At 51.1% G+C, this 26,048-nt stretch overlaps 7 protein-coding genes across 7 annotated transcripts; 5 read left to right on the top strand and 2 right to left on the bottom strand.

Moving 5' to 3' along the window:
• Positions 1–565: 565 nt before the first annotated feature.
• Positions 566–2,654, bottom strand: BO94DRAFT_539646 (aldehyde dehydrogenase). The gene is made up of 4 exons (XM_025612744.1): positions 1,886–2,654; positions 1,445–1,838; positions 928–1,379; positions 566–860 (listed from the first exon to the last, which is right to left on the bottom strand). Exons 1-4 carry the CDS (start codon positions 2,344–2,346, stop codon positions 716–718), a joined length of 1,452 nt encoding a protein of 483 aa, XP_025462858.1. The 5' UTR covers positions 2,347–2,654; the 3' UTR covers positions 566–715.
• Positions 2,655–4,213: 1,559 nt separating this feature from the next.
• On the top strand, positions 4,214–5,427 carry BO94DRAFT_560435 (uncharacterized protein; the record flags this gene model as incomplete). Its single annotated transcript, XM_025614153.1, has 3 exons — positions 4,214–4,400; positions 4,460–4,533; positions 4,594–5,427. 3 exons carry the CDS (start codon positions 4,214–4,216, stop codon positions 5,425–5,427), a joined length of 1,095 nt encoding a protein of 364 aa, XP_025462857.1.
• A 333-nt stretch (positions 5,428–5,760) lies between these two features.
• BO94DRAFT_539645 (COP9 signalosome subunit CsnD) lies at positions 5,761–7,493 on the bottom strand (the record flags this gene model as incomplete). The annotated part of the gene is made up of 3 exons (XM_025612743.1): positions 5,761–5,968; positions 6,020–7,165; positions 7,434–7,493. 3 exons carry the CDS (start codon positions 7,491–7,493, stop codon positions 5,936–5,938), a joined length of 1,239 nt encoding a protein of 412 aa, XP_025462856.1. The 3' UTR covers positions 5,761–5,935.
• Positions 7,494–7,846: 353 nt separating this feature from the next.
• BO94DRAFT_539643 (transcription factor IIF subunit TFG2) lies at positions 7,847–9,538 on the top strand. The gene is made up of 4 exons (XM_025612742.1): positions 7,847–8,314; positions 8,398–8,662; positions 8,715–8,911; positions 8,968–9,538. Exons 1-4 carry the CDS (start codon positions 8,015–8,017, stop codon positions 9,358–9,360), a joined length of 1,155 nt encoding a protein of 384 aa, XP_025462855.1. The 5' UTR covers positions 7,847–8,014; the 3' UTR covers positions 9,361–9,538.
• A 161-nt stretch (positions 9,539–9,699) lies between these two features.
• On the top strand, positions 9,700–11,432 carry BO94DRAFT_569409 (CCCH zinc finger protein; the record flags this gene model as incomplete). The annotated part of the gene is made up of 4 exons (XM_025614735.1): positions 9,700–9,852; positions 9,906–10,647; positions 10,701–10,787; positions 10,829–11,432. The coding sequence occupies exons 1-4, from the start codon at positions 9,807–9,809 to the stop codon at positions 11,430–11,432; spliced, it is 1,479 nt and encodes a 492-aa protein (XP_025462854.1). The 5' UTR covers positions 9,700–9,806.
• A 553-nt stretch (positions 11,433–11,985) lies between these two features.
• Positions 11,986–13,007, top strand: BO94DRAFT_539641 (uncharacterized protein). The gene has a single exon (XM_025612741.1). The coding sequence runs from the start codon at positions 12,191–12,193 to the stop codon at positions 12,821–12,823; it is 633 nt and encodes a 210-aa protein (XP_025462853.1). The 5' UTR covers positions 11,986–12,190; the 3' UTR covers positions 12,824–13,007.
• A 6,302-nt stretch (positions 13,008–19,309) lies between these two features.
• BO94DRAFT_263856 (putative bZIP transcription factor) lies at positions 19,310–21,652 on the top strand. The gene is made up of 2 exons (XM_025606511.1): positions 19,310–20,246; positions 20,306–21,652. The coding sequence occupies exons 1-2, from the start codon at positions 19,438–19,440 to the stop codon at positions 21,402–21,404; spliced, it is 1,908 nt and encodes a 635-aa protein (XP_025462852.1). The 5' UTR covers positions 19,310–19,437; the 3' UTR covers positions 21,405–21,652.
• Positions 21,653–26,048: the final 4,396 nt, after the last annotated feature.

Genomic DNA, 26,048 nt, shown 5'->3' with positions numbered 1-26,048 from the left:
CAACTACAACTCATGATGCCTATAAACCATTGACTAAAGACCTCACCATATGACCTACCTTTGGCCTCTATGCTCGATGAGCATGGTCGTTCAGACTCCTTTCTCACTTATATAATGCAGTCCTTGCCCTACTCTAGATTGACGACCTCTCATCTCATCACTGCTCAACCCCCACCATAGAATCTCGTAGAGGTAGTGTTTGATCGGGGGTTAAGGCGGGAAGGGAGGGAGGTGCGTTCTGATTCTATGGTTAGGCGGATCATGAAGAGTTTAAAGCAGGGACGGTGTTTGCGGCTGTGAGTGCGGAGTGGGAGGGTCGGGATGGGAGGTATTTGGAGGATTCTGTAGAGGCTGAATTGGCTATTATGTCGGATGTGCCGGGTGTGAAGGAGTATGCTTATGATTGGGGTAAAGAAGGTAGGTTGTGGGAGCTTACGATGCGGATTTTGGGGCTTGGTGAGGGGGGGATATGGGGAAGATGGAAGATATTGATTCAAGCAGGGCGTTTTCTTGGTATTGTAATGGAGTCAAAAAGCTGCTTTGTACTAGTATAGTTGAATATCGTCTAATATCTAATTGCAGTACACTAGTCCCACGAATAAATGGTTCACTCTCATAACTTCATGTAACCCTCTTTGAAAGAGATGATCTTTATCTTCCTCCTGATCCAGAGCCGGCTCTGCGGAGGCTTTCCATTCGGAAATAGCCTGCAAGATCAATCCATCCATGTCACACTCTTAGTGACTAGGAACTCTTCCAATCCATGGGATGAGTTAAAACGACCCCATCCGCTATTCTTGACACCTCCATGCGGCAAGGCAGGTTCATCGTGAACAGTCAGACTATTGATGTGAACAGCGCTGCAAAAATTACGATTAGCCTCGTTTCTCAAAAAGGCATTATCTTTTATGGAGAAGAATGCCTTACCCCGACTGGATTTTTCGTGCCATCGCCAATCCCTTTCGCAGATCTTCGGTAAATACGGCTGCGACCAAGCCATAACCACTACCGTTTGCAAGCCGGATGGCCTCTTCATCGCTGTCAACGACCATACATGCTGCTAGCGAGGCGAAAGCCTCTTCTTGCCAAGCGCTCATGTTTTCAGTGACTCCACCCAAAAGCACAGGCCCCATTCGAACACCATTGCCTGCTTCAGCGGAATCCTGATCCACTGAACCGTGGATTAAGTGGGCGCCGCCTGCTAGTGCATCCTTAACAATGCTGGAGACCCGTGATTTTGAGCGCATATTGACCAATGTTGGAGGCTGTGATGAAGGATCGACATTGGAGTTGAGTGCTTTCTTGAGTGCATCAATGAAAACAGGTGCAATGGCGGAGTGAACAAGAATGCGATCTGTAGACATGCAAATCTGACCTGACTGTAGAACATTAGTTATTAAGCAAGGAAGTAAGTATGGCAAAAGCGCGTAAACAAGCCACGTACGTTCAGATATGCGCCCGCCAGCACTCCTTTCACAGCAGTCTCAATATTAGCATCCGCGCAGACAATGGCGCTATTCTTGCCTCCCAATTCCATCAAGCACGGCTTCAGATTTTGTCCACAAGCTCCAGCAATCTTCCTGCCTACAGCTGTGCTGCCCGTGAAGTTGATTTTGCGCACAGCCGGGTGTTCAATCATGGCATTCACCACGTCAGGGGCATCTTTGGGTGCACAAGACACCAGGTTGAGACAACCCGCTGGTAGCTCTGCATCTTCAAAGGCACGCGCAAGCGCCCAGTACGAGCAGGGTGAGAGTTCTGAGGACTTAAGGATTGTCGTGTTTCCAGTTGCAAGCGCGCAGGCAGCAGAGCGGACTCCGAACACGTATGGAGCGTTCCTACTCGGTCAGTCGAGTATTCACATGCTCAACAACAAGGGACATACCAGGGTACGATCCCGAGAATTACCCCCATGGACTCCTTGTAAATCATGGCACTTTGTCCCTCTTCGTCGACGACGGGGACACTACCGCAAATGGAAGTGATGCGCCCCGCGATATCCCTCAACATGCGAATCCCGAGTGGAGCGATAAAATGCAGCGACGCACCCACATCGGCGCCCATTTCCGTCCGCATATATTCCGAATTCTGTTCGAGACGACTGTCCAAAATATCGGCGGCCTTCAGCAGGATGTCTCGGCGAACAGTAGGTTTGGTTTGCGACCAAGAGGGGAAAGCTGCCTCCGCCGCCTCGACTGCGCGGATTGCATCCTGGGGTGATGCTGAGGCTGTTGTCCAGCAAACTTGGTTGGTATATGGGCTGATCACATCAAAAGTAGACTTGGTGTATTCCTCCTTGCCGTTGATGATCAAGGGTATTACCGAGGGGCGGGCTGGTGTTGCCATTGTAGGTGTAGATGGGCACGGGGGAACACAGGGAGAAACAGTTCTCAGGTGAAGTAAACCCCCAAGGCAGGAGGAGGGGGATCTCGCCAGGGGAGATTCATTGGAATTAATAGGGAGTACGTAACCTGAGTGACAGTATACAAACTATACAAACTAAGAAACGTCCCCACCCCGCCAGCTCGGCGGGGAATGGCGGGTCTTTTTCAGTGAAAGAAGCAACGCACATTGCAGTGCGGAATGGTCGGAATGCCTGAATCAAGACCAGAACATTGGTCTCAAAGTCGAGCCATCATTCTATGATAAACTGAAACTCGTTGCATCGAGTGTACCGCTAGGTCAGTGACGAAGGGTGGCGCAAACTTAGACAGCCAACGATAAGAGGGTTGTTTTTCGGGTGCCTCGGGAACATCCTGATAGTCTACCACACCAAAAGCAGTCACCTATCAAACGAACAGCTGCATTGAATCAATTTGAGTTACTTGAAGGCTGCGCAAATTGTGCATGTATGCATACTGCTGGATTAGGCTGCTCACCACCGAACCTCAAGATGCTCCTATCGATCAGGGAAGCGAACCATGGCTCGGCTACGGAGTCCTGTGGCATGGAAAACAGTATATGGTGGTACTGTGTAGATAGGTAGTGCAGACCATCAAGACGATGTATCCACTCAGTGTGGTGGAGCAGCTGAAGCACCACGGCCGATTATGAGAGAAAAATCTCTTGATTGATTGTGCAAATAAGCATTTCCCTGATTTTCTGACACAACTGTTATGGCCTGAGGGATCTGAAACCAAGGATCTCCTGATTGAAGGGCCGAAGGGGCACACAGATCATGGCTCGCGTCTGGATGTTGGGGTTACCCTCAACCCCATTCTATACACATCCCGGTCTTGCCCGGCCATTGCTTAATCCACGTTTGAGAAAAGACACATGGGATTGTGCGTGTGTATAGATGGGCTCGTGATTGTTGATGGGAGTGATGCTGTTTGGCGAATTCCATCTACCCACCGTCGCTGCCCCTGCTTCTCGGCAATTCACTCTGCAGTCCCAGAAGCTCTACTCCGTAAGCATGTCTGGTTCAAGTGACATGGGGGCCAGTAAATCTGATATTCGAGAAATTCAAGTCTCTTGGGCCGGGGAGATCCTAAGGGGTCGAGGATCAGTGGGAAGAAAAGTGAAACAGGCTGCACTTACCCTCGTGAATCATGTATACTTGCCGCAACTGACACAATCAGGCCCATAGTTCTAGAACTGTGCATTCCGAGATTCGATTATGCGTGAAATAAACAGACCGCAGGATGAGTCGAAGCCAATATCCTCATTGGTACTCTGCCAGGGCTGATAATCCTGGTTCTCTAAGGTTGAAGCGCAACGGCAATCACCAGTCTGCCACCAAGAGGGTCTTCATCGCGAGTCAGTCAATATCAAATGCTGGCAGCAGGGCTGCTCTGTTCTTGCTATTCTTGTGTCAGTCAGCTCCACATGCTGCTTCATATAGCACGAAGACTAAGGACGTGCTTAGGGTGAGAGATAGAGTATTCACACCCTCGGATTACTTGGTACATATTGAATGAGCCTTTGCTTACATTTCATTTTCTCCCAGCATATTCCTCTTCCCCCAGCTACATAGCTCACGCCCGATGTGTATCTGGGGTTTACCTTGTCTTAATCCATCAACCTCCTTGTCATCTTTATTTGAACTATCACGATATCTGGTTCTTTGCCCTTACAGATGGACTGCAACCCTTGTATGTAGTCTGTCATGAGGGTGTGACCATCACTAATTACTCACCACCACTGCCCAGTCGATTATTCCTATTCTCTTGTAACTCTTCTTGAAGCGCCTTCAGTAATACAAACCCTCCACATGGCTCTCACGTCGAGAGGAGCTCAAATGATATCGATCGTTTCAGTACTGGTCGGCCTCTCATTACTATCTGTCATTCTCCGCGTCGTCGCTCGAATCAAACGCAAAGTAAAGTTTGGAATGGACGACTACCTCTGCTTTGCATGCATGTTTCTACTATTCGTCATGCTGATCGAGCTATCCCTCTGTGAGCTTCTCTCAAATCCAACCTGTCTCCCCAACCCACCCCACTAACCATAACCCCAGGGGCCACAATTGGTGGCAGCTACGGATTCGACCGAAAATTCCTGAGCAAAGAGAAAATGATAAACTTCTACAAAGTAACCAACGCCTCCCTCCCCTTTTCACACGCCTCACTAACCCACCTCACCCCCCACCAGATCTCCCTCTCCAACGAATTCACCTACTTCCTCATCGGCCCCACTATCAAAGTCTCCGTCATCTGCTTCTACCGCCGCATCTTCACCATCCCCATCTTCCAACGCATGTCCTTCAGCCTCAACGCCCTCATCATCCTCTGGGGCGCCGCCACCCTTCTCGTCTGCGCCGTTCAATGCCGCCCCATGCGCGCCTACTGGGACCCCAGCATCCCACGCCAATGTATCGACAGCTACAAACTCATCGTCGTAAACCAAATCTTCAACGTAATCATGGACTTCGTCATCCTCGCCCTCCCCATCCCCATGATCTGGAACCTCCATCGAACATGGCAAGACAAGCTCGCTCTCAGTGGCGCCTTCGCTCTTGGTGTCTTCGTCTGCTTCGCCAGTATCTTCCGCGTCGTCGTACTCTTCTGGGTCAACGCAGGCAATATGACATATACCGTTTACCAAGCCACACTTTGGACGCATATCGAGCCGTCCATCGCCTTGATTTGTTCGTGTCTTCCTACCATCCGCGGCTTGTTTCCGCAGTTCAAACTCCCAAGTCAAAGGAGGCGGAGGTATGATCCCGAGGCGCCCCATTCGGATGTTAGCACCTCGCATTTTGTAGCTTCGGGGTGCAAGACCCAAGCCGCTGCTGTGAAGAATGAGTATTATCGTATGGAGGAGGGGGTTGGGGCGGCGGCGGCGGCGGCGCCGAGTGGTAGTGTTGCCTCCTCCAGGGACAGGGCGCAGTCGTCTAGTGCGAAGACCGATACGAGCTGGTTGGATATTACAGTTCGGACGGATATTAATATTAGGGAGGATAAGGTGTCGCAGATTGATGTGTGAGTCAGTCCTTCGGAGTACGGGCTTCCGTGTGTCGGGATATGCGTCAGGTTCTGTGAAGGTTACAATTTACTGGAATGGTGGGATTCCTCATGTGTCGTCGTATCTAGCATGATGCAAAGCTACAGGCCTTGATAGTGTATGGCGGATTGGAGTCTTCCTGACCTGTGCGTGGGCTGTACGACCTGACACAGCACATGAGATTGCTCTGCATGCTGTATACAGCATACGGCATACATTGCAGGACCGACGTGGCAGGCCTTGAATATTGAGTATACGGGGATGCTTCTATAGTTTTGGACTTTTGTGTGGATATCTACATGTCTGGCTTGCAGCATCTGGCTTATCTATCGTTGGTTGCTTTAACCAGACGCGTGTTAATTGGATAATTAATGATGATCGTGATGAAATAAATCATGCAATCTGCGCATGTAACTGCCCATACACTTGGGAAACAAAAGAATTGTCGCTATAGCTAATATCCGATTCATTGTCTATTGAACTTTGCACCTCAATGCACTGCCGCCTGACCAGCTGCAAAGTCCTAGAAGGATGTTAGCTATTATAGACCACAAAGGTATCAGTCAATGCTCACCGGAAACGCATTCGTAATGCTAGTCGCCACTCTTTCCACGTCCTCCGCCAACCCTTGCACTCCAGCATCCCACTGCCGGATATGCTGTCCCGTAGCAGCATTACCAGAGTCAAAGTATATGATTCCAGCGATCTGATCAATACTTCCTTTCAATCTGCCCTGCTCGACCATCCTCGCGGCATAATCTTCCGCCTTCTCCCCCGCGGTAAAGTCCCCACTCCCTTGGAGTCCCAAGATCGCCCCCAATGCATCGGTAGTAATATTCTCGTAGAGCTTACTCGCCGCAACAAGGTTATGTTCCACAACCGCCTTATCAAGCACGGTAGTCCCATCGGCCGTCACCGCCAGCTGATGCGGGGCCAACCGCTGGGCAAACGCAGCCACCTCCTCTGGGTCCAGCAACCGATCAAGGAACATCTTCTCCAGAATAGCAAACTCATCCACCGACGTTGACCGATCATCTTTGTACAGCGTAGCCAGGATGCGCGACCGCTGAGGACCAGCAGGAGCGAGCACCGCACACCGAATAGCAGCCGCCAAGGCTTGCAAACGGTCCATTTCATCCACTCCCGCCGCCAAACTAACATTGAAGTACTCCTGACTGGCTTCAAGGAAACGTCGACGAGCATCCAGGATCCGAGCTTGCGACAGCTTGAAATGTAACTTCAAGTCATGGTCCTCAATCTTACTTGGCAAGTTCTTGATGCGGTTCAAAAAAGCCTCTGCGCTCGTCGTGTCATCCTCCTCCAGATAATATCTCACGATGCGGATCCACAGTTGCACCTTGGCTGCGTCAGAGACCAGGCGCTGCGAACTATCGATGTGGATGCCCTGGAGGGCTTTGGCGGCGTCGGTGTATTGGCCTTCGGCCTCGTAGGCGTCTGCAAGGAGCTCACGGATCTGAGCATCTTGTTCTTCGACGGAGGTTGAGCGGGATTGGAGGAGGGTGACGGCGTGTTGGCCAACGCTGATTTGAGTTTCCTGGGTGAGTTTGCGGAGCACGGCGATGAAGGAGTCGAGGATGGGGCGGGCGGCGACAATGCTGATGTCTTCGCTGAGGACGGAGTCCAGGAAATATATTAGGTCCTGGGAGATCTGCGGTTCCGTAGAGGTGGACACGATGTCGCCGAGGAGGTCGTTGTAGAGCTGGAGTTTGTTTTGGGGTTTGCGGAGGATTCGATCTCCGCGAGGGCGGAGGTGATTTTTTGAGAGGCCATGGGGCGACTGGATTGTATAAATGATTCCTGATTATGGGGGTGATATCGAGGGGATGCTGAGAATCGGTAGGTACTCGTGATAGTAGTGGTGTTATTTGATGGACAGAGGGGTTGAAGATGAAGTTGGGTACGTCAGAAACACCGTGAATGGAGGAGAGGTGAAGCTGGGGGGGCTTATCGATAAGAAGAGCAGGTACCTTCCAGCCATCCACAAGTGGTAGGTAACATAAAGTACCCCAGGCTATGGGTTTGGCCATCTCCCTTGGGCATAGTTCACTTTGAGTTTGGGGAAAGGCTAATGGAGACCCTTTCTTGAGTGATGTTTCTCAAATATTACTATTTTTATTCCTATGGATGGAGACTTGCAGCTTTGGAAATGCCGTTTCAGCCTACATAGACCAATGCCTGGACTAGGAATTTGCCTAACTCAAACAAAGTATTGAGCTAGAAGGAATTCGTAGCTGAGCAGACCTAGGTAGTATCTTGTTCAGCTAAGACCCCGCCAGCAGATGAATGCGATTGTCGGCCTCCATTCAAGGGCAGCAAGATGCCGCTACCGCCTTTGGCGACCCGCTCGGGCGGCGGCTTTCTTGCTCGCAGCGACGCATCTTACCACTCGAAGCTTCAACTTCACGTACGTCACGGACGACTACTCTCCTGACCATCAAAATCGTTGATTCGTCGCTCATTTTTACCTCTTCTACGGTCGCTTTATTATCATCCGCACGTCCCATTACTTCTTTGCCCTGTTCGCGCGACTGTCAAGCTGTGTGGCGCAATGGTCCCCCAAGTCAAGCAGGATCCGGATGCCCAGTCGCCATACATCAAGTCCGACCCATACATCAAACAAGACCCCGATAGCAAAGATGCAGTACTCGCCGATATTGATGATGAAGATCTGTACGAAGATGCGGGCGATCTAGATTTCACGGCTGCAAATCAGAACGTGTGGCTTTCACGGATTCCCCGGTCGCTATGGGAACATTGGTCGCATCTGTCAAATAGCGGCGGCGACGATGATGAGGAAATTCAGATTGGGACAATGAGAATTGAAGGCACGCCGAATGATATCAAACGGGTAGGATTTTGATTTGATGGTCTTTGTCCAGGGAGGAGTTTGGCTTGTGTTACGCACGGACTAATATCTGGGGCCATTTGCAGGTCAGTCTGCGCATAAACGGGCGGGACGACAATCACGAAATCCCCAAGGATTACCTATTGCAGCGGCAAACGATAACTGCTGAGAACGTTTCACACTTGACACAAAATACGTATCTGTTTACCGAGAGGGACATTCCCGGTCATGAGAACCGGATGGTGGTCTTTGGAGAGGCGCGTTCTGCACTCTATGAGTCGATGAAGCGGGAAATGAAGAAAAAGGAGCGCAAGAAGAAATGGGAACCCTACGTGAGGAAGACTGTGCCGAGTATGTATTGTCTGCTTTCTTGGCAAAGGGATCCTGGCTCATATGGCGACAGAACAAACGGCTTTGGTAGGAAGCGTGAGCGAAGAGTTCAACTGCCTTCCGGTTGAAAATGAGGAATTCCGACACTTATCCGAAAAGAAGGCTCTGGAGGCGCTCAAACCGAAGCGTGAGACTGTCTTTATCGATAAGCTTCCAGGCAAGCTGCTCCAACCGCGGAATGCATTGCCCGGAGAAAAGGGTGCATTTGTGGTGAGTGTTTCTTTCGCTGTCCTTATGGACGGTCCGATCACTAACCATTTTTCCAGCAAGCAACAAGGCCCCTCAAGCTCAAGACCCAGGAGAACAAGACGACGCGTATGCCTCAGAACGAGCTGTTGGATCTTATCTACGGGTGTTTCCGAGAGTACAAGTACTGGCCGTTTAAGAACCTCAAGGCGAGACTGCGACAGCCAGAGGCCTATCTTAAGCAAACATTGGAGATGGTAGCGCACTTGGTCAAAGCCGGTGACTTTGCTATGACCTGGGAGTTAAAGCCAGAAGCCAGGGAAAGCCACTACTCGGATGCAATGTTCAGCAATCCCAAAGAAGAACTTGCCCCGGGACTGGATTACAACTTCGACGATGCTTCGGATGAGGAGGCCACACCTTCCGGCATGGTTACAGATAATGACGACACACAGTTCGAGAACGCTTTCTGAAGCGCAAGAAATCTATGTAGCATAAGGACCATGGCGTTTTCTTTGGGAGTTTCTTGGGTGATTTGATAAAGGCTGCTTTAGATTTATTCATGACGGCTTAGATGACTACCTAGCCCAGTATCTAGCACGCATATTACCCAAACCAATATTATGGAGCTGGGAGGCTTCAGTCGCTGACTTAACTATCCTTCTGCTACAATATCATCCTACTTTGTAGTCAATAGTAGCCTGGAGACAAAGCATCAATGACACCATGTGCAACGCGGCCTGTCACGTGATTTTATGCCACCACACACCGCGTTCGTCATTTCCTTGGCCGCTTCCCGCATCAACGCGAGATGATGTCCTACCTCAACCGCATTTTTTATTCAACTACCCAGTAAAGACAAGAAACTCTTCGTGAAACAACTTGCTAACGTGGCTGGTGATTTACTCATCAAACCAGGATGACAGAAGATCAGGATCTGATGGCCAAGATCAGCCAGCTTGCTGGTAGGCACCCATCCTAGCTATCCGCAACCGCGCCAACTGCTAATCTCGCTCAGGTCAGATCAATAGGCACAAAACCCAACGCTCTCAGTCAGAATCTCCTTACAGTAGTGAAATCCCCTCAGGTCAACACGTATCGCGACATGTTCCTCATCGAGGCCGTGGCTGGGCGCCGTATCGCGGCCGACCTTACGCGCGAGGACGTCATGTAGCTCCCCACCGCCACCGTACCCTCATTCTCAACAACACGACGACATCAGGAACGCCGGGGTCGACTACTCCCGCTGGCACGATGACTGATACAGATGGCGAGGCGCGATCGGCGACCCCGAATGAATGGGTTGTGAAGCACGATCGTCATATGCAGCTCATCAATACTTCGATATACGACAAGGAAGCCCAAGCCAGGACGAAGGCGATAGAAGAGAGTCGCCAGGCCAAGGCGCACAAGAGAGCACGAGTTGAACAGGCTAGAGTCCTGAATTACGCGCAGGGTGTTGGCAGGACGTATTCTGCGGGCTTCGCGGCTCCTCAGGTGTCTACTACTGCGGAGCCGTCAGCGGAGTTTCAAGTTTTCGTCAACGACATCCCGTTTCGGGTGTCACGCGGGGGCAGCAAGTTGATACGAGTGTCTGGTGCGTGTGTTCAGGACGCTCTGGTCAAGCGAACTAGCTTACAGGTGATAGATGATCCGAATACTGCCAACGCCACCCCGAAAAAAGTGACGGTGGCAGGTGTTGCGTTTGTCCGAAGCAAAAACGGAAATCTCCACCGTCTGGGAGCTGTAACATCAAAAAGGTGGCGGTCGTCTTGTCCACTTGGCAGTGTTGTAAGCTTACGTTGTCCAACAGAAAGCCAATGGCGGTTAAGAAGAAAGACGCGCTTTGCCAGCGGTTCACTACGACGGGTACCAATGCTTTCCCTACCATCGGCCCTGGGTCGCCCTTTCCTCTTTGCATTACTGTTTCATCTTCGGTAGGATCGCGCTGATCAGAGTCTTGAAACCATTAGGCAGCTGTTACAAAGGACCAACGTGCCCCTACACCCACGACCCGAACAAAGTCGCCATGTGTAAAGGCTTCCTTCAGACTGGTCAATGCAATGCAGGTATAAGTTGTGACCTATCCCATGAGCCTTCGCCACACAGATCCCCTGCGTGCGTCCATTTCCTTAGAGGGCGCTGCTCCAATCCAGAGTGTCGCTATGCCCATGTTCGCGTGACACCGGGCGCTCCTGTGTGCAGAGATTTCGCGGTTTTAGGGTACTGCGAGAAAGGTGCCGAATGCGACGAACGGCACGTCCACGAGTGCCCCGACTACGCAAACGACGGCGTTTGCAATAAGAAGCGCTGCCGCCTGCCCCATGTCGATCGGGCTGGCCAGATCAGGAAAAACACAGCTTCTAGGACTGATGTCATGATTCATGCGGAGGAGTCTGACGCATCCAGTGAGGAAGAAGAATACGATGAAATCGACACGGATGACGTTGATTCAGATGATCTTGATGAGGATGAGCAAGAACTCATCGCGGGCGAGTCTGATACTGGCGAAGTGTCGCAGCAACAGGACTTCATCCGCCTCTAACCGTACGTGTCTACTAACCCAGCAACAGTCTGTAAATGAAACCTTGCTCGGGATCTACGGATTACACAGGGAGAATAAGAACCAGAAGATTTACAGGAAACAATGGAAGAATAAGAAGAAAAGAAAAATGAAAGATAATGAGACGGACCAAGTCCACACCGTGGCTGAATTGATACTTGCTTTGAAATTTTGATGCCATACGAACTGTCTGTCGTGTGCCAGTCGCAGATGAAGATACCCATATGCATTCAGCATGTTCCCACCCGTGTCCAGCTTGTCTTATGGATTCGTTTCGACGAGATTGGATCTTCCCTACGGTTTGGCTAGGCACGATACCTGGTACTGTAGCGCTACATGACATCGTGTCTGGAGGGGACGAGCCATAGGTAGCATAGCAATGGAGACGATAATCACTTTGTTTTCTTTTTTCTCCTTTGGGGAGGGTTGCCTCCCAGCATGTACTCCTACGACGACGACTCTTCCTACTAACCTCCAACCACACGTGCTCTCCAGGTCAGCCCGGGGCGTCAGGCAGTACCCGTCCTCACATGGCAACCCCGACTGAGGCGTGTGAGTCATACCCCCAACTTGACAGGAAGTCAGGTAGGAGGCGATCAAAGCCGGCGACCCCCACAGCATGGATCCGCGTCCGATGCAATGCAATGCAAGCTAGCTCCCTAGCTCAGCGACTAACGGTGAAGATAACCAGCTAAGGGGGCGTACCTGGCCTCTGGCTGGTGCATCGCAGGATCCTCGCCATGCGAATGGCTGCTTTACCCATATGGTTCGCATGGACCAAGGCGAGCCACGCTGCTTTTTCCTTTCTACCTAACCCAACCTACTTACCGCGTGTTCCGGGATGGCACGGTCGTTCTTTGTCCGGTTGGAGCGATCAGGGCCTGCAGAGGAGACGCGACATCCGCCAGGACTTGAACCGTGCTGCTGCGGATGCGGACGCCGACGCTGGCTGTAAGCAAGTCGAGTTGAAACACCTGTCCTGGGGATGTTTCAGGTTTGTTGGTCCGGATCTCCTCGTGGACTGCTATACACCCTGGCCGCCGCTGCCATGGCACCTATCATCAAACCGCCTAACGACATACATGCTACATACATGCACATATGTAAGCACATACATGGCTACGTACCGGCAGGGACCTGGAAATGCTCCTCGGGACGTCGGTGGCACGATGTGGCCCCGGGGTCCTAGCGACCTACCGCCACATGCCACCGCCGTATGCACGGGGAGGCATAGGGGGACTTTGCGGGCGAGGAGTGAAGAAAAAGAAAGGCGAGGAAGGCGATCAGATCACGGACCGGTGCAGTCTGTGCCTGATGACAAGCGTCACCGCCATTGGCTCGGGTCTCCCAACAGGAGGGGAATCGCCCAATGACCGCCATTCCTTCCAACACCGATATTTCATCTACCCGATGAAGTTCCCCTCGTTTAGCTTTCTGGGGAAGACGCAGGTGGGTTCCGATAGGCAGCGACTTCGAGAATGGTCGACGGGGCCCACTATGTTAATTACTTTTGTTCCTCGATGTACTCCGTATGTATCGGGGTCATGGAGACTGGAGTACTACTGTAGCAGACTGCGTGTAGATAGAGGGGGGTTGCTTATCCAGGGCTTTTTTGTTCCTTTGGTCGCCAGCGCGACGCTGATTGGCGGGTGGTCGTCGATCAGGCCGGGAGGGAACGTGACCTTGCACTGACTTTGCTGCCCTTCCCTTCCCTTGGCTTGCCTTGCCTTGCCTTGTGCCTTCCCTCGACTTACTGCTCTGGAGCCTAGTATGGTACGTAGTGCTGGATTCTATTCTTACTCTCCTATCCTACTTCTCGCTTCCCACTGCAAGTCATTTGGCATTCACAATCACCTCATTTCGGTCTTTACTATCGTCCTCCTCGTAATCACCCAAAACTAAATTTATCTATACGATCAGCAGCCCGTTGGGCAACAATGGCATCATGCAACTGAGTCCGAGAAAGCCAATCTTCGAGAATGAATGACCGGCCCACTGACTCGGGAATGCCCTTAATTATGGACATGACAATGCATCGTCGCCGGCTAATCCTATCGACGGCGATCGCCCGTCAGTAATTGGTTTCTAGTCAGTGCTGGTCATGACTCTGGTAGAGCCACCCCAGTCGTCCAATCCAACCCCCTGCAAGAGCCAAAAGAATCGCCTCGATCCACGCTGACAGCCATCACTAGGAATTCGGATGCGCTGATTCTTCTTCAGGGGGTGAGTTTTAATTTCCCTTCGGTAGCACCACCACTCCACCGGTCGCATTTCGCCCTTTTCAATTGGACCCGGGGCTGGTGTACACCGCTACAATGGCCACTCGGCATCGTCATCGCAGACGAGCAATTACCCGGAACAGTGCCAGTCACGGCAGGTCCGAGATGGCCCTCTCCGATGGCAAATTCGAATGAGGAATCAGATTGGGACTCGTCGGCTGCATTCACGTGTCGCTGACCACCATCCCCCGGCCTGTCCTATCCAGGACCCCGGGTTGAATAACGGTCAGGTCCATACCCACCCGCCCGCACTTCACCGTACAGGATTCCAAATCCAGGTCAGGATTTGCCTTCCGCCTCAAGGGACTGTCCTGGCATTGTTTCAAGATGTTGGCTCGGATCCGATTGGGTTCGATTCCTTGTCTTTGTTGTCCGCTGCTGGTTTGCTGTGTATCGGTATCGAATGCAATCGGCCTTCGGCCCCTTCACTGGGTGCATGAGATGATCTGAACACGGACAAGTTCATGCATTGCATCAACAGCAGCAGCATATGTAGGGCAAGCTAATTGCTTTTTGCAATTCCTGTTTCTGCGGTTTCACGCGATTGTCGCGAATAGCGGGTAACTCGATTGACTATGCCTGCGACTTCGGATATGACATGCGTACGACTGATTCTTGGGGCTTTATTCCCCTGCGGACCCAGGCAGTGGACTCGTACCAGTGACTGTGTAAGGTGCTTGACACCTGCTTGTCCTTGACTGTATGTACTACGGTCGAATGTCTACCTGTGAAACGTGGCATCAACTCGACCCCGACACTACGCTCGCTCGTTCACTCTACTCGTGCTCTACCTAGATCCAGTCAGCTCTGGGCATGGTTTGTAGAAACTAAGCACTAGACAGCAACAAGGACCAACAGTGCGTAAAGACGGGGTCTGGCAGCCCATGACATCAGTACACATACTACCGCAATGGTCGTAGAGGACTCAAGTGAAACACCAGGTCATCGTCTCAACAGGGAAATCACCTAGACGGCAAGGCTTCGAGAAAACCGGAGGGCCGGCAGGCGTGAGTCACCGTCGGATCGCCAGAGAATCGAAGCTACGCACCTACCAAATCCGAAGTCCAAGCTTGCCGAGGATTGCCGCACACGCGGTGGGTCGCGGGATTCTTCTGGTCTGTTTCATCTTATCGATAGCTGGCAGTTGGCGGTAAGCGACTGGCCGAAGAACACTGCGAACCTTCTACTTCTGTCCGTGTGCATACTGTTCCTGTGTCTCACAGTGAGGGTGGAGCACAGCATCATTGTCTTCACCTCCGGACTCCGGAACAATGCTCTACTCACTGGAGCCATGACACGTTGGGGAGAGAAATGGTGATGCTGAAATGCCCGCTTCTCAAAGAAGGCAAGGTTTGTCCCGGAAGGCGCGGTTGGTCGTTGTTGTTATCGGCCGAATTGGCCCCAATTTTCTCGGGAACGTCAATGACCATCTTTATTATGATCTCTCGAATTCTCTACCCCAACAAAGCTACGATAGTACTTACTTGCTTAGTCTCGACTAGGGAATAAGGATAGCATCACCCCTATCAAGCCAATCAGAGCAGGAGAGAAAAACGATGCTTAGTTGCTAGCTATAGCGTACCACCCGGAGCAGAATGATCAACATGTACCCTCTTAGTTCGAAACACCATATGGCAGCGAACAAGACCAGGCAAGCCAAGCAGGTAGAGGCATTCCTAAACAACCATACCATCCAAGTGACTAATCCTACTGGCTGACTTGGGTGCGCAGCCATGGACGAACTAAGGTATGCCCCTCACCATGGACCGACCTCAAGCAACCTCACCTATCTGCAGAACCACAACAGCCTCACAGCTTCCTCGAGCTCGAGCTCCCCCTCCAAGCTACCTAGGCGGAGATAGGTCGACCGCTTCCTTGGCCATGCTTCAACCCAAACTCGCCTTGTCTCTGCATGAGAACCCAGATCGTGCGTGCTTCCGTGCTCAGCAGGATCCGAGCGAGATGCGATGACATCGTTGGTTCCCCGCAGGAAAGCACTGATGCCTTACCTGCTGCTAATTTACCGGCGTTTCGTTGAGCCATGCTTCGACTTAACCTCAAAGTGAGAGGAATACTAGCTCTACGGAGTAGTAGTCCGCGTATGACGAATTCCGTGGTGGTGGTGGCCCTCTACCTATCTACCTTCCTACAAGACTACGGACGGGATGAAGCCCACTAATTATCCATTCTCTTTCCCAATGGGGAAATTACCAAACAATTAAGTTTCGGTTGAGCAACTCGTTCTCGTGATGGTTAGGTCAGAGGTTAGGTAAGATGGTTACCTAAGGTGGGTATGGGCGGCAGCATGACTATCAACTGCCATGAGAGAATGCAGGTGAACCGTCAAAAGTGGATTAAGCTCCAGTCGACTGGTGCTTATGCCAAAAGAGGCAATTAACCTGGCTGACCTGCCGGACTAGTGAGGTGCAGTGGAGGTGACTTGCTTCTCACTAAGAGCCTGGCAAAAATAAACAGAAAAAAAAAAAGATGAAAAAGAAAATGACCCGGTATCATCAGAACCGTAGAATTTATTCAGCAAACCAGCAGGGACATCCCGACTTTGGGGCTGGGCCAAGATGAAATCTGATCTGTCTGTGCTTTGCTGCATCTGGTGCAGCTGCCGCAGTATGTCCATTTCCTGTCATGGCGGGAATTGGTTGAAAGCACGGGCGGGCGGGTGTCGCAACAGAACGGGTGTGCATGCGATGCGCCGATGAGGGCCGCGCGGGCAGCCCGCTCTAACCCAATCCGCAAAAGGGCCCTTTTCGAAGTTTCGTTGTTGCCCCCCCTTCAACTCTCTACTACCTATCTACATACAGTAGTACTACGGAGTACTAGGATTGTGTATCCATCCCTGGTGGATCACTGGACTACTGGACCACTGGATCTCTTCTACGGGCCGGCCCTAACGGTACCAGAGAATAGAGATGAATGATTCTCTGTCCAGGTTCTTTTCTGTGGTTGACCACCATCATTAACAGGAAGTATGGAGAAGAAGGTGGTATCAATGGCAGCAAACAATCAACAACAGCTATCGGCCTGAGCAATCACGGGCATATCATAGCCTCAATGATCATAAAAACAAGGCATCGAGGGAGGATAAGATGCCAGCCCATCGGATCATTCTCTCCCAAGCCGGCCTTAGCAGAAACACTCCGTACTTTTTTCGGCAGCCTGATCCAGCCCCAAGCCCTCCAGCGCTCTGGCGAGGAGACACCCTGCCTTGAGGATCATGATGGAAATAGATTCCTCTCAGCCCATCAGGATGTCACCCCGGCGCGCGAATGATTGGCCATGCCGGGCTGAGGGCGATACGCTCCCAAGGACTTAGGGTACTACCGGGAGGCCGTACGTATTGTATGACATCCTGTCCATCTGATCAAAGCCCCTCCCACTCCCTTCGGGGGGTTTTCTGGGTTTTCTGGGTTTTTTGGCTGAGCCATGCCCTCATCGCCGACGGTATCGATCGTATCGTCCTGTAACCCGCGACTCGCCCTATCCCAGGGGTCGATCATGGGATGGATGCACACTGACTGAGCGCACAGACAATCTCCTCTTTGGGCATCATCGCAAGAACCGGCAGCCAAGAGCCCCAGAGCCAGGTGGGATGAGCCGTTCAGGTACCTACCCACCTACATATGTATGTACGTACATCTATCTCGAACCTGAGGAGGCGAGGGTAGGTAGTCAGCTTGAAACCCAGTGTGCCGGGCCAGGTACCAATCGTTCTGCTTTCCGTGTAAGATGAGGATGAACCATGCCTGGGTTCGGGCGTCGCTGCGGATGGGCGACTGGCAGAGAGCGCAAGAGACAAAGCAGATGGAGCGATGGGGATTGTTTCGACGGTATCGGATAGAGGGGTCGTACTGTCAGGAGGGTGGATTCGATAGGCTCTCGATCTCCGATTTGTGGCCCCACCGGTAACTGACCATGATTCCGATACCGACCACCCAGCACCCACCCGGACATGGAACTTACATAGTAGTGTGGTCCTTACAAGTACACACTCCTACCGGGGCCGACACTGCGAAGGGTAGTATCTACGAAGTCCAAGTCTCAGTTGAGACTTTCCTCCGGCCCCTAGGGGAGGATCGGTCGGTGTTGGTATCGAAAGAAGGTTGTGGCAGGCAACGGCATAGCCGCCGTTAGGATGGCTTTGTCGATATTGTTGGTTAGGTTTGGCGGTTAGGGTTTATTATTATTCTAATTCTGCCACAGTTGGGAAAATCCTACCATTCACGAACTGCCAATCGCCCGGCCTATCATCTATCATCCTGCACCATGTATGAGTCGCGTCTGGCAAAAGTATACTACCAAGTACGGAGTACTACTAGGTATCTAGTATCTACGGCTAGACGGAGGTGGGTGGTACCTACCTGCCTGCCTCGATGGATGGTGGTGGTTACGTACGGACTGAACCTAGGCAATCGGTGCCGAATGCCTCAGGGCAGCAACCCGCACCGACTAGTCGCTACATTGGCCATCTGAATAACCTCAATGTTACCAACCCAGGGCACCGGAGAAGGGTAGGCTCAAGGGTACACAAGAAGCGTCACGATCGTGATTCGTCTCTTGCAAAAGCACTGGGCGAGTAACCAGCCAGGAACGATGATTATTCATCCTCCCCCTTCTGGTCCCAAAGGTTCCCCTGCCAGCTGCACGTCTGCCCAACGAAGCATCCAATGACCGCTGCTCGTTAATCTCGGGAGCAGTCAGAAATGTCGCCTCGTCTTTTGACTTTTCCGCTGACCGCCGGATGCTCTGATGTTTTGGGGAGCGGCGATTAGTGAGCGAGCGAGCGATGGGTCTGTGTTTACCTACTACTTCGTTAGGGCCGATGGAGCAGGCAGTGGGAAATAATGGAATTGGCTTTGGTTTTTTTGGTTTTCTCTTGGGCTTCCTTTTTTTTTAGCTCCATTTTTTTTGTTCCCCCCTCCCCATATGATTGCCGCTGTTGGTTTGTAGTAGGGTATGGGTCAGGTCGGTTTATGGGTAGGATTATAGTGAGGGTTACTAGATATTTTTAATTTTATTTGGGTGTACATTCAATTTTTTCGTTAATAATAATATTATTATTATAATTTTTATTTTATTTTTCTAAATTCTCTCATCGTCGAGCAGTCTTACTATTCTGATCTTGGTCAGGGACTCCCTCATTGCATGTTTCCTGATTCAGCTCCGCCGAAGGATATATGGACTCCCCCTCCCGCTTGTCACTTGGTCTTGTCCTCCATCACAATCAACAATATACTGAACATCAAAACTCTCTTCGGGAGAGGTTTCTGTTTGATCACAAGAGACCTCTATTTTTCTTCACACCCCCCTCCTTCTCCTCGATCATACTTCTTCCGTTCCTCCCCCTGCTCCTCTTTCTGCCTCCACTTCGCTAGTCCTCTACACCCTGACCACCACCCGATCGATCTACTTCTCTACCCACCTTATCTTCTTTAAATCCTCCCTTGAAACCTTTCAAGAATCTCCTCAGGGTTATCCTCCTCACGGGTTACACGCAATCCATCCTCCTTGAACGCCTGGTCTTTGCCATCCTATCACCAACCACCTCCAACCCCGCACCTCTTCCAGACCTGTTTTTCCCGTACATCCATTTTACACACCGCCTCTTGACTGCTCTACAAGCAACCACGGCTTTTCCTTGAGCAAAGCCACCTTTTTTCACCTTCATTTTCGTCATATACACATTCACAGTTATGGCAAGATATTCTCAACCATCCTTTGACTTCTACCAACAATCCCCCTCCACATTGGATGCCAAACCGTCATATTCGGAAGAAGACGAGATGAGTGTACTAGATGACAAGATTCTCGATTCCACTTCCCCCGATCTACCCTCCAATGTAGCCGACCACCGGAGAACCTCATATGATCATGCACCCGATGCATTTGCGCATCGAGATTCCGTCTGGTCCGATTTCTCCCACTCCGTCTCCAGCACACAGTCCCGCCACAACTCCCAAGTCGGCCACGCTTTCTTTGAAACCGCCCCCAATCCTTTCATGCGGGTAGACGGTGCTCATCCATCCGCAGCATATAGCCACCAGGCCTCCTGGCAGCTTGCAAAGGAATCGGGCTCTTGCACTCCTACCGCCATGTATGAACACTTTCCCTCCGAGCTAGACCACACCTCATCCGCCCCCTTCGCCGGGGGCGCCGTCGGTCCCGTCAACACTATCAACATCCCCTCCATGTCGTACCGCCCCAGCATGGCCTTCGCGCACCCTGCCACTGTGGCTATGTCCCCACAGTCCAGTCAGGGGTGGATGCCGGCTGCGACGGATATGCCTGATGCGATGTCGCGGCCAACCAAGAGCCCGACCTACCGCAACAGCTCTCCCTTGAGTATGCGCCGGGATGGGATCCGGAAGAAGAACGCTCGCTTTGAGATCCCTGCAGAGCGGACGCTGAGCAACATCGACCAGCTGATCAGCCAGTCGACCAATGAGGAGGAGATCAAGGAACTGAAACAACAGAAGCGGCTGCTGAGGAACCGTCAGGCTGCGTATGTACCCACTTCCCCCTTACAGGAATGACATCAGCAGACATCTAATAATATCTTAGCTTGGATTCGCGTCAGCGCAAGAAGCTCCACACCGAGAAATTGGAGGAGGAGAAGAAGCAGTTCACCCAGGTCATCAGCGACCTGGAGGAGGAGCTGCAAAACATGCGCCTGCGTGAGGCTGAGCTCCTTCGCGAGAAGGGCGAATGGATGGTCGCCCAACAGGAAGTCAACCAGTACATCAACACCATGCACATGGAGAAGGATGAGATGATTCGGGTGCACACCTTGGAGACAGCTGATCTTCGAAAGAAGAACAACATCCTCAAGGAGACTGTGGAGAAACTGGAGAGACACGCGAGAGCCGCCCCCGCGAACCTGGCCACCGAGTTCTCGGACTTCGAGAACTTGACCATGGATAGCAGTCCTTGGGAGGACTTTACCATGGTGAACGGCCTCTCTCTTGAGGCCGAGCCTATTCCTACTGCGGCGGCACACTCCACGTCGTTGGTGGTCTCCACGAACGACAAGGAGAAGTCTGCGACCAGCGACTACCCCTTCAGCTGGAACGCCTTTTACATGTGCCTGCTGTTCGGAGCCTTCATTGCCTCCAACAGCACCTCGCTGTCGGCTCGCGCCATGCCCCAGCTTTCGGAGGAATATCGCGCTGAGTCCGCGAACGTCCTTCGGGCTGTGTTGTCTTCCTCTCCGCCCGAGCTTGCTCAGGGCCAGGCCGCTATGGCCTCCTCGTCGGCGATGCCCATGCCCACCACCATCACTGGAGCCGAGATGGCTCAGATGACTGGCGCTGGGGCACCGTCCAACCTGGATGAGCTCCACAACACGCTGGCGCTGCCCACCAAGCAGCAGGAACAGGAGCAGGTTTTTGCTCTCAATGCCGACCAGTACAACTCCTTGACGACTTTTGATGATGCAGGTGTCGATTACAAGCACCAGCAGCCCTCGAATCTTCAGCAGGCGCTCGCTGCGATGCGCAGTAACGTCGCCCACAAGCTTCCGAACAAGGCTACCTCTGAAGTCTACTCTCGGTCCCTGATGTGGGACCGGGTTCCTGAAAAGGTAATCCGAGACTTCAGACGCATGGTTCAGGAATATGGTGTCGCCCCCGTAAAGGAGGAAGACTCCGGCTTCAGCCAGTAGTTAACCCGCGATGCTTGGGTTGCACTGACCGCACATCGCCCATCTCAACTCGCTCTCTCTCTCTCTCTTTCTCCATCATGCCCAGACAAAACTTACCTTGCCTGCGTTCCTTCTGCATCCACCAAGCAGCCTGATCGAGTTTCTTGCTTCCACCTCCGCCTCTCTCTCTCTCTCTCTACGTCCTCTACAGACACCTTCTCTACTAGCACTTTGTGCCCACCGACACACGACTGTTGGCCAGATTTAGCCAGATTTAGCCATATACATACATAGACAGCTTACCATTCACTTCGACTGGATATATCTTACGGACTAGCTTCTTGATGACCTCGTCTGACAATTTAGCGATGTTGTTCTACGTTTCGCACTCTTTCGGCTTATCGGCGTACCTGTTTTGATCTTCACAGGTTGAGAGCGGATTTCACGAGCAACTGGAATATGTTGCCCTCGTGTGCCTTTCCGCCTCTACACCTTCTCTTCGATTACTTATGAACTTATGCCACACGGGTGGCATCTTTTGAATCTTATTCACATACTGAAGACTGTCTGCGCGCCGCAGACAGTCCAACGGAACAACGGGACGGAACATTTCGAGCGCTTGCTTAGTTTTGCATATGATTTGGATTCGGGTTTCTGTGTTATTGCTTTCAAATATTTGACTTCTTCATCGTCTTTGGCTTTGGTTTCGCTTGCATCGCGCGGGGAATGGGCTGGGCCGCGGGTGGCATTTCTGTGATGATTGTTATGATATGACTGACATGTTTATGATTTTGGGATGCCTGTTAATGTCTATATTGCGATGGTTTTTGGACCGCCAGGCTGCCACAGCCGAGTGGCTTTTGAGCGTTCCGACCGCTCCTTTCTTTTCTTTTGTCAGATACTTGACGATGCCGTGCACATGGCATGGCACAGATGATCTTGGGCTTGTCCCGTCCACTCTTTTGACAATTTGATTTCTTTTGTCATCTGTGCAATATTTACTGTACTGTATATATTTGACTTCGCTTTTTGGTTAAAGGAGTTCTCATAGGAGCATGGAATAAAAGTCTTCCGGCCAACTTGGATCCACAGTAATTATTCAGTGGGCACAACTGCTCAGTACATGTGATTGAATCAATAACTTTAACTCTCCATCCTGTTCTAGGCAGCACTGTTGCAGAAATTTCGTGCCGTCTTTCGTGAATTTGTGGATTCACAATAGCTCCATCTTGTCTTAAAGCAGGAGGAATGGTGGAGGTTTTCTGTTCTTCACCGTTTTTATTAACGGCTGACGCCACAAAAGGCAATCACCGTTCCGATATCATTACTATAGAGGCATATCCCTAGACAGAGCCGTCACTATAAAACTGTCATTAAACTGCCACGTCACTACTTATTCCTGTCACTGAACAATATCCTCACCGGGGCCATTAGCACAGGATGCCACCATCACTGGAAATTCTCGTCACTTAAGAGCCTCGTCACTAGAGGTATCGTCACCGGATACCATTGTCACCGACGATCATATCGCATCATCGTTACTGACCCGCATCTCTTATTCCCTGGCAGGTCTGTCGTATAAATACCCAGTTCTTTTCAGCCTTTCCTCCCTCTTCTTTCTCTCATCCCACAGGACAGCGACTCAGAGGAAAAGAAGCCCCTCTCATATTATTCTCACTTTGGCACTTTGCCTCCTTTACTGTCTTCCTTGAGCATGTTTAACATGTTTCTCACTTGCTACACACAAGCAACGCAGGCATGATGTGTCTGCCTCCACCTTGAGACATATATCTCTCATCTTCTTTGAGAGCGGTTCCTCGTGTCCCGTTCTTTTCCAGTTTCTTCTCGCACCATGCTACTCAGCCTAGCTTCTCGGGTCTCCATCACCATCGAGGTAAGTATCTCTTGCTATGCTTCCAAATCTCAATTCAAATACTAACCAGCTATAACATGCGACAGAGAACGGCCAATCGAGTCACCAGACAAGAATACTTGACCTCGTTACAAAGAGGCAACGGTTCAGATGATTCCAAATCATAAATGGAAGCACCAGATATCCCGCAGATAATGTAGGGGTTCATGGAACTGGTCCCATCCGGGTCTTTCACGACTGCTCTCGAAACTCCTGTATCGCCACAACACTCTGGTGTCCTGGGACTTCAGGTCGAAGGGTCAAACAAAATATAGCGGGCACACAGAACCCGAATAACAAACGCAGGCAACATGCTCGACAATGGCTCGGCAATCAGACTGCAAAATCCTCGATGGAATATCTATGTCTTCATGGAAAGGCATCGCACGCAAGTCTAGTCGTCGTGGGATTTCCCGTCTATTCAGACGGTCGGTTCTCTGGGATGTTGAGAACATTGCGCCCTGTGCATTATAAGCAGTCGCCCACTTCGATATATACAATATTCTTGCTTGTTCAACAGCTCCGCTATGAAGGAGCAGAACAGGTAAAGGCACGGACCTTGGCCTAACACCAGTCCTGGTTATCAATTTATCATATGGTCTATGAGACAGCAGGCCAAAACCCTGGCATGTGCTGATATGATTGCGGGGTCTTGCTCTCCAAGCTTCAGTCTGGACGCAAGAGGTCGACCTTCAGCTACAGTTACCATTTACTCTTTGTGCAATATATAGGGGACATCCTATCTACATGAGGATTTTGGCGGGGTCAAACTCCGCCACCATCAATCATGTGGATTCAAGGAACCCGGTGAGCCGAAGGCCTCCCTTGGTTGCAACGTCCAACGCAATTACAGGTGGCTCGCTATCCAACCGGCGTGCGCGAAGGAATCACTGATCGCCGCGTGCAAAACTGGTCTCTCCGATCACGCCATCGTACCGCAAAGCGGACCGCTCCAAGATGATTTCCAAGGGTGTTGATACTACTGAGTATCAGTTTCTTACTAGCCGCCTATATTGGCTGGCGTTGGCGACGCGACCTGACTTGCACCAACCAAACTTCCGACTGCAGAGAAGGATGAAGTCACCTACTACTGCCGATTCCAAAGCGCTGAAATCAGTATACCGCTACATGCAATGCACGGGGAACCTTGGCATCGTACTCGCCTCGGAACATACTAAAGACATCGAAGTTCATATTCAACTGTGGAGAATTTTATATGCTCTTGTCGGATGGTTGACTAAGAGATAGTATATGGCTCACTAAATAGCTATATTTCGATACGGTGTCTGATTGTTGCGCCTACATACACAATTGAAAAAGACCTCTACAGTCTCAACCCCAACCGTAGGGAAGGGAACTGAGCCGAGCCAAGGCCATGGGTTACGCCGCAGAAGTCTCGTTGAGATGGGTCCTGCCTCAATAGTCCAATCACGTCTACGTCCTTATAACCTGCTCTACAATCCCCTTTGTGGCTCCTCGAGCGTTCGAACACACCGCCTAGTTGAGTGGTTGGAAAAGCGCAACGCGGCCAACGACTATTTACGGTTTATCTTGTGGCTTATTTCAGAAACCACTCAACCTCAAGAAATAGCCGACGCATTTGTCATGCCGGTTAAAGGCCTCTACTTGCTTCATGTCTCGGGCGAATAAAGGTCCCACCATTCATAGCACAAGATATGTATGCACGATACCTTGACGCTGTGGGCTTATAATTTCGATGGCGTCTTAGCATAATACATGCTCTTTTCCTCGCTCGCAGAGACTTTGGAGTGAGGAAACTCACTTGGAATAAGGAAAACGGCCGAAAAGATCGACCCCAAAGTAACATGGGAAAGAAGGCCAAGTATGCCCCTAGGTACTCCAAAAGTCGCACAATTCTCTGGGCAGTCTCGTCCGAGAGCCTACGGTATTGACATCTGCAACTTTGATCGAGACCCCAATGGGCAAAGCATTTCCGGCCAGCCAAGACTCTCCTTGAATTTCAACCTCAGTACATAGAACATGCCACTGAAAGACCACTATGTGAAAGCCTGATTGCGGTGGGCAGATGAAGATAAGACTTGATCGATGGCAAGCTGAAGAAGCTTACATGGTTTTATACACCGCCGATGGGCTGGTTCTACTCTCAAGACCCTGCAATTAACGTGGGATTACGTGTCGAACACCATTCAGTGGCTCGTTAAAGGACTGAGAATATCGCGGTATCAAAAGTACCAGTATCTCAATCTTGGATGATGCAGCTCGGAAGGAGCCAAAAGGGTGGATTGGCTCTACGAATGCGGCTTCGTTGAAATTGTGCTCACTATGGTCGAAAATGATGACTGGCCGGGCGCAAACTGGAGCTTAACCGTGGGTATATGGAGAAGGATATTCTTCTAACAAAACGCGAAATCTTCCATCTCGAATTGACTCACAGTGGCTTGAGTGGTACAACTGGTACTGCGAATTAGCCATATTATTCTGCGCTATATTGTCACGAGAAAATGGCTCGTCAAAACTTCCGAACAAAGCAGCCAAGTGCAATGCTGGCTGCCCGTCAGGTAGACAAGAATCTCTACCCTCCATGATGGCCATGATGGGGGTTCCTTGAAGGCCTCGCGTATGGCTCGTGCGGGTAGCTGCTCTCAGCACCCGTACAATGGGTGTTGCGTAACGTGGATGCAAATGGCTAGCACAAGGGCTTGACCGATGAAGTACATATTTCGGCAGATCTCCAATAGATCCAGGCAAACTGAGAGAGCCCAATCTCTGGC

The sequence above is a fragment of the Aspergillus sclerotioniger genome (assembly GCF_003184525.1).
Source record: "Aspergillus sclerotioniger CBS 115572 chromosome Unknown BO94scaffold_37, whole genome shotgun sequence".
Lineage (NCBI taxonomy): Eukaryota > Fungi > Ascomycota > Eurotiomycetes > Eurotiales > Aspergillaceae > Aspergillus > Aspergillus sclerotioniger.
The sequence above is the reverse complement of the archived record's forward strand: the minus strand, read 5'-3'. Positions and strand labels throughout refer to the sequence as shown.

Excerpts from the sequence above, each read along its gene's own strand:
- BO94DRAFT_539646 (XM_025612744.1), bottom strand. The coding sequence starts at position 2,346 with ATGGCAACACCAGCCCGCCCCTCGGTAATACCCTTGATCATCAACGGC. Across the intron at positions 1,839-1,885 it reads ATTCTCGGGATCGTACCCTG|GAACGCTCCATACGTGTTCG; the intron begins GTATGTCCCTTG and ends CTGACCGAGTAG. Across the intron at positions 1,380-1,444 it reads TGGCGGGCGCATATCTGAAC|TCAGGTCAGATTTGCATGTC; the intron begins GTACGTGGCTTG and ends AATGTTCTACAG.
- BO94DRAFT_539643 (XM_025612742.1), top strand. The coding sequence starts at position 8,015 with ATGGTCCCCCAAGTCAAGCAGGATCCGGATGCCCAGTCGCCATACATC. Across the intron at positions 8,663-8,714 it reads CGTGAGGAAGACTGTGCCGA|AACAAACGGCTTTGGTAGGA; the intron begins GTATGTATTGTC and ends ATATGGCGACAG. Across the intron at positions 8,912-8,967 it reads GAGAAAAGGGTGCATTTGTG|CAAGCAACAAGGCCCCTCAA; the intron begins GTGAGTGTTTCT and ends CCATTTTTCCAG.
- BO94DRAFT_263856 (XM_025606511.1), top strand. The coding sequence starts at position 19,438 with ATGGCAAGATATTCTCAACCATCCTTTGACTTCTACCAACAATCCCCC. Across the intron at positions 20,247-20,305 it reads CTGAGGAACCGTCAGGCTGC|CTTGGATTCGCGTCAGCGCA; the intron begins GTATGTACCCAC and ends ATAATATCTTAG.
- BO94DRAFT_539641 (XM_025612741.1), top strand. The coding sequence starts at position 12,191 with ATGCGAATGGCTGCTTTACCCATATGGTTCGCATGGACCAAGGCGAGC.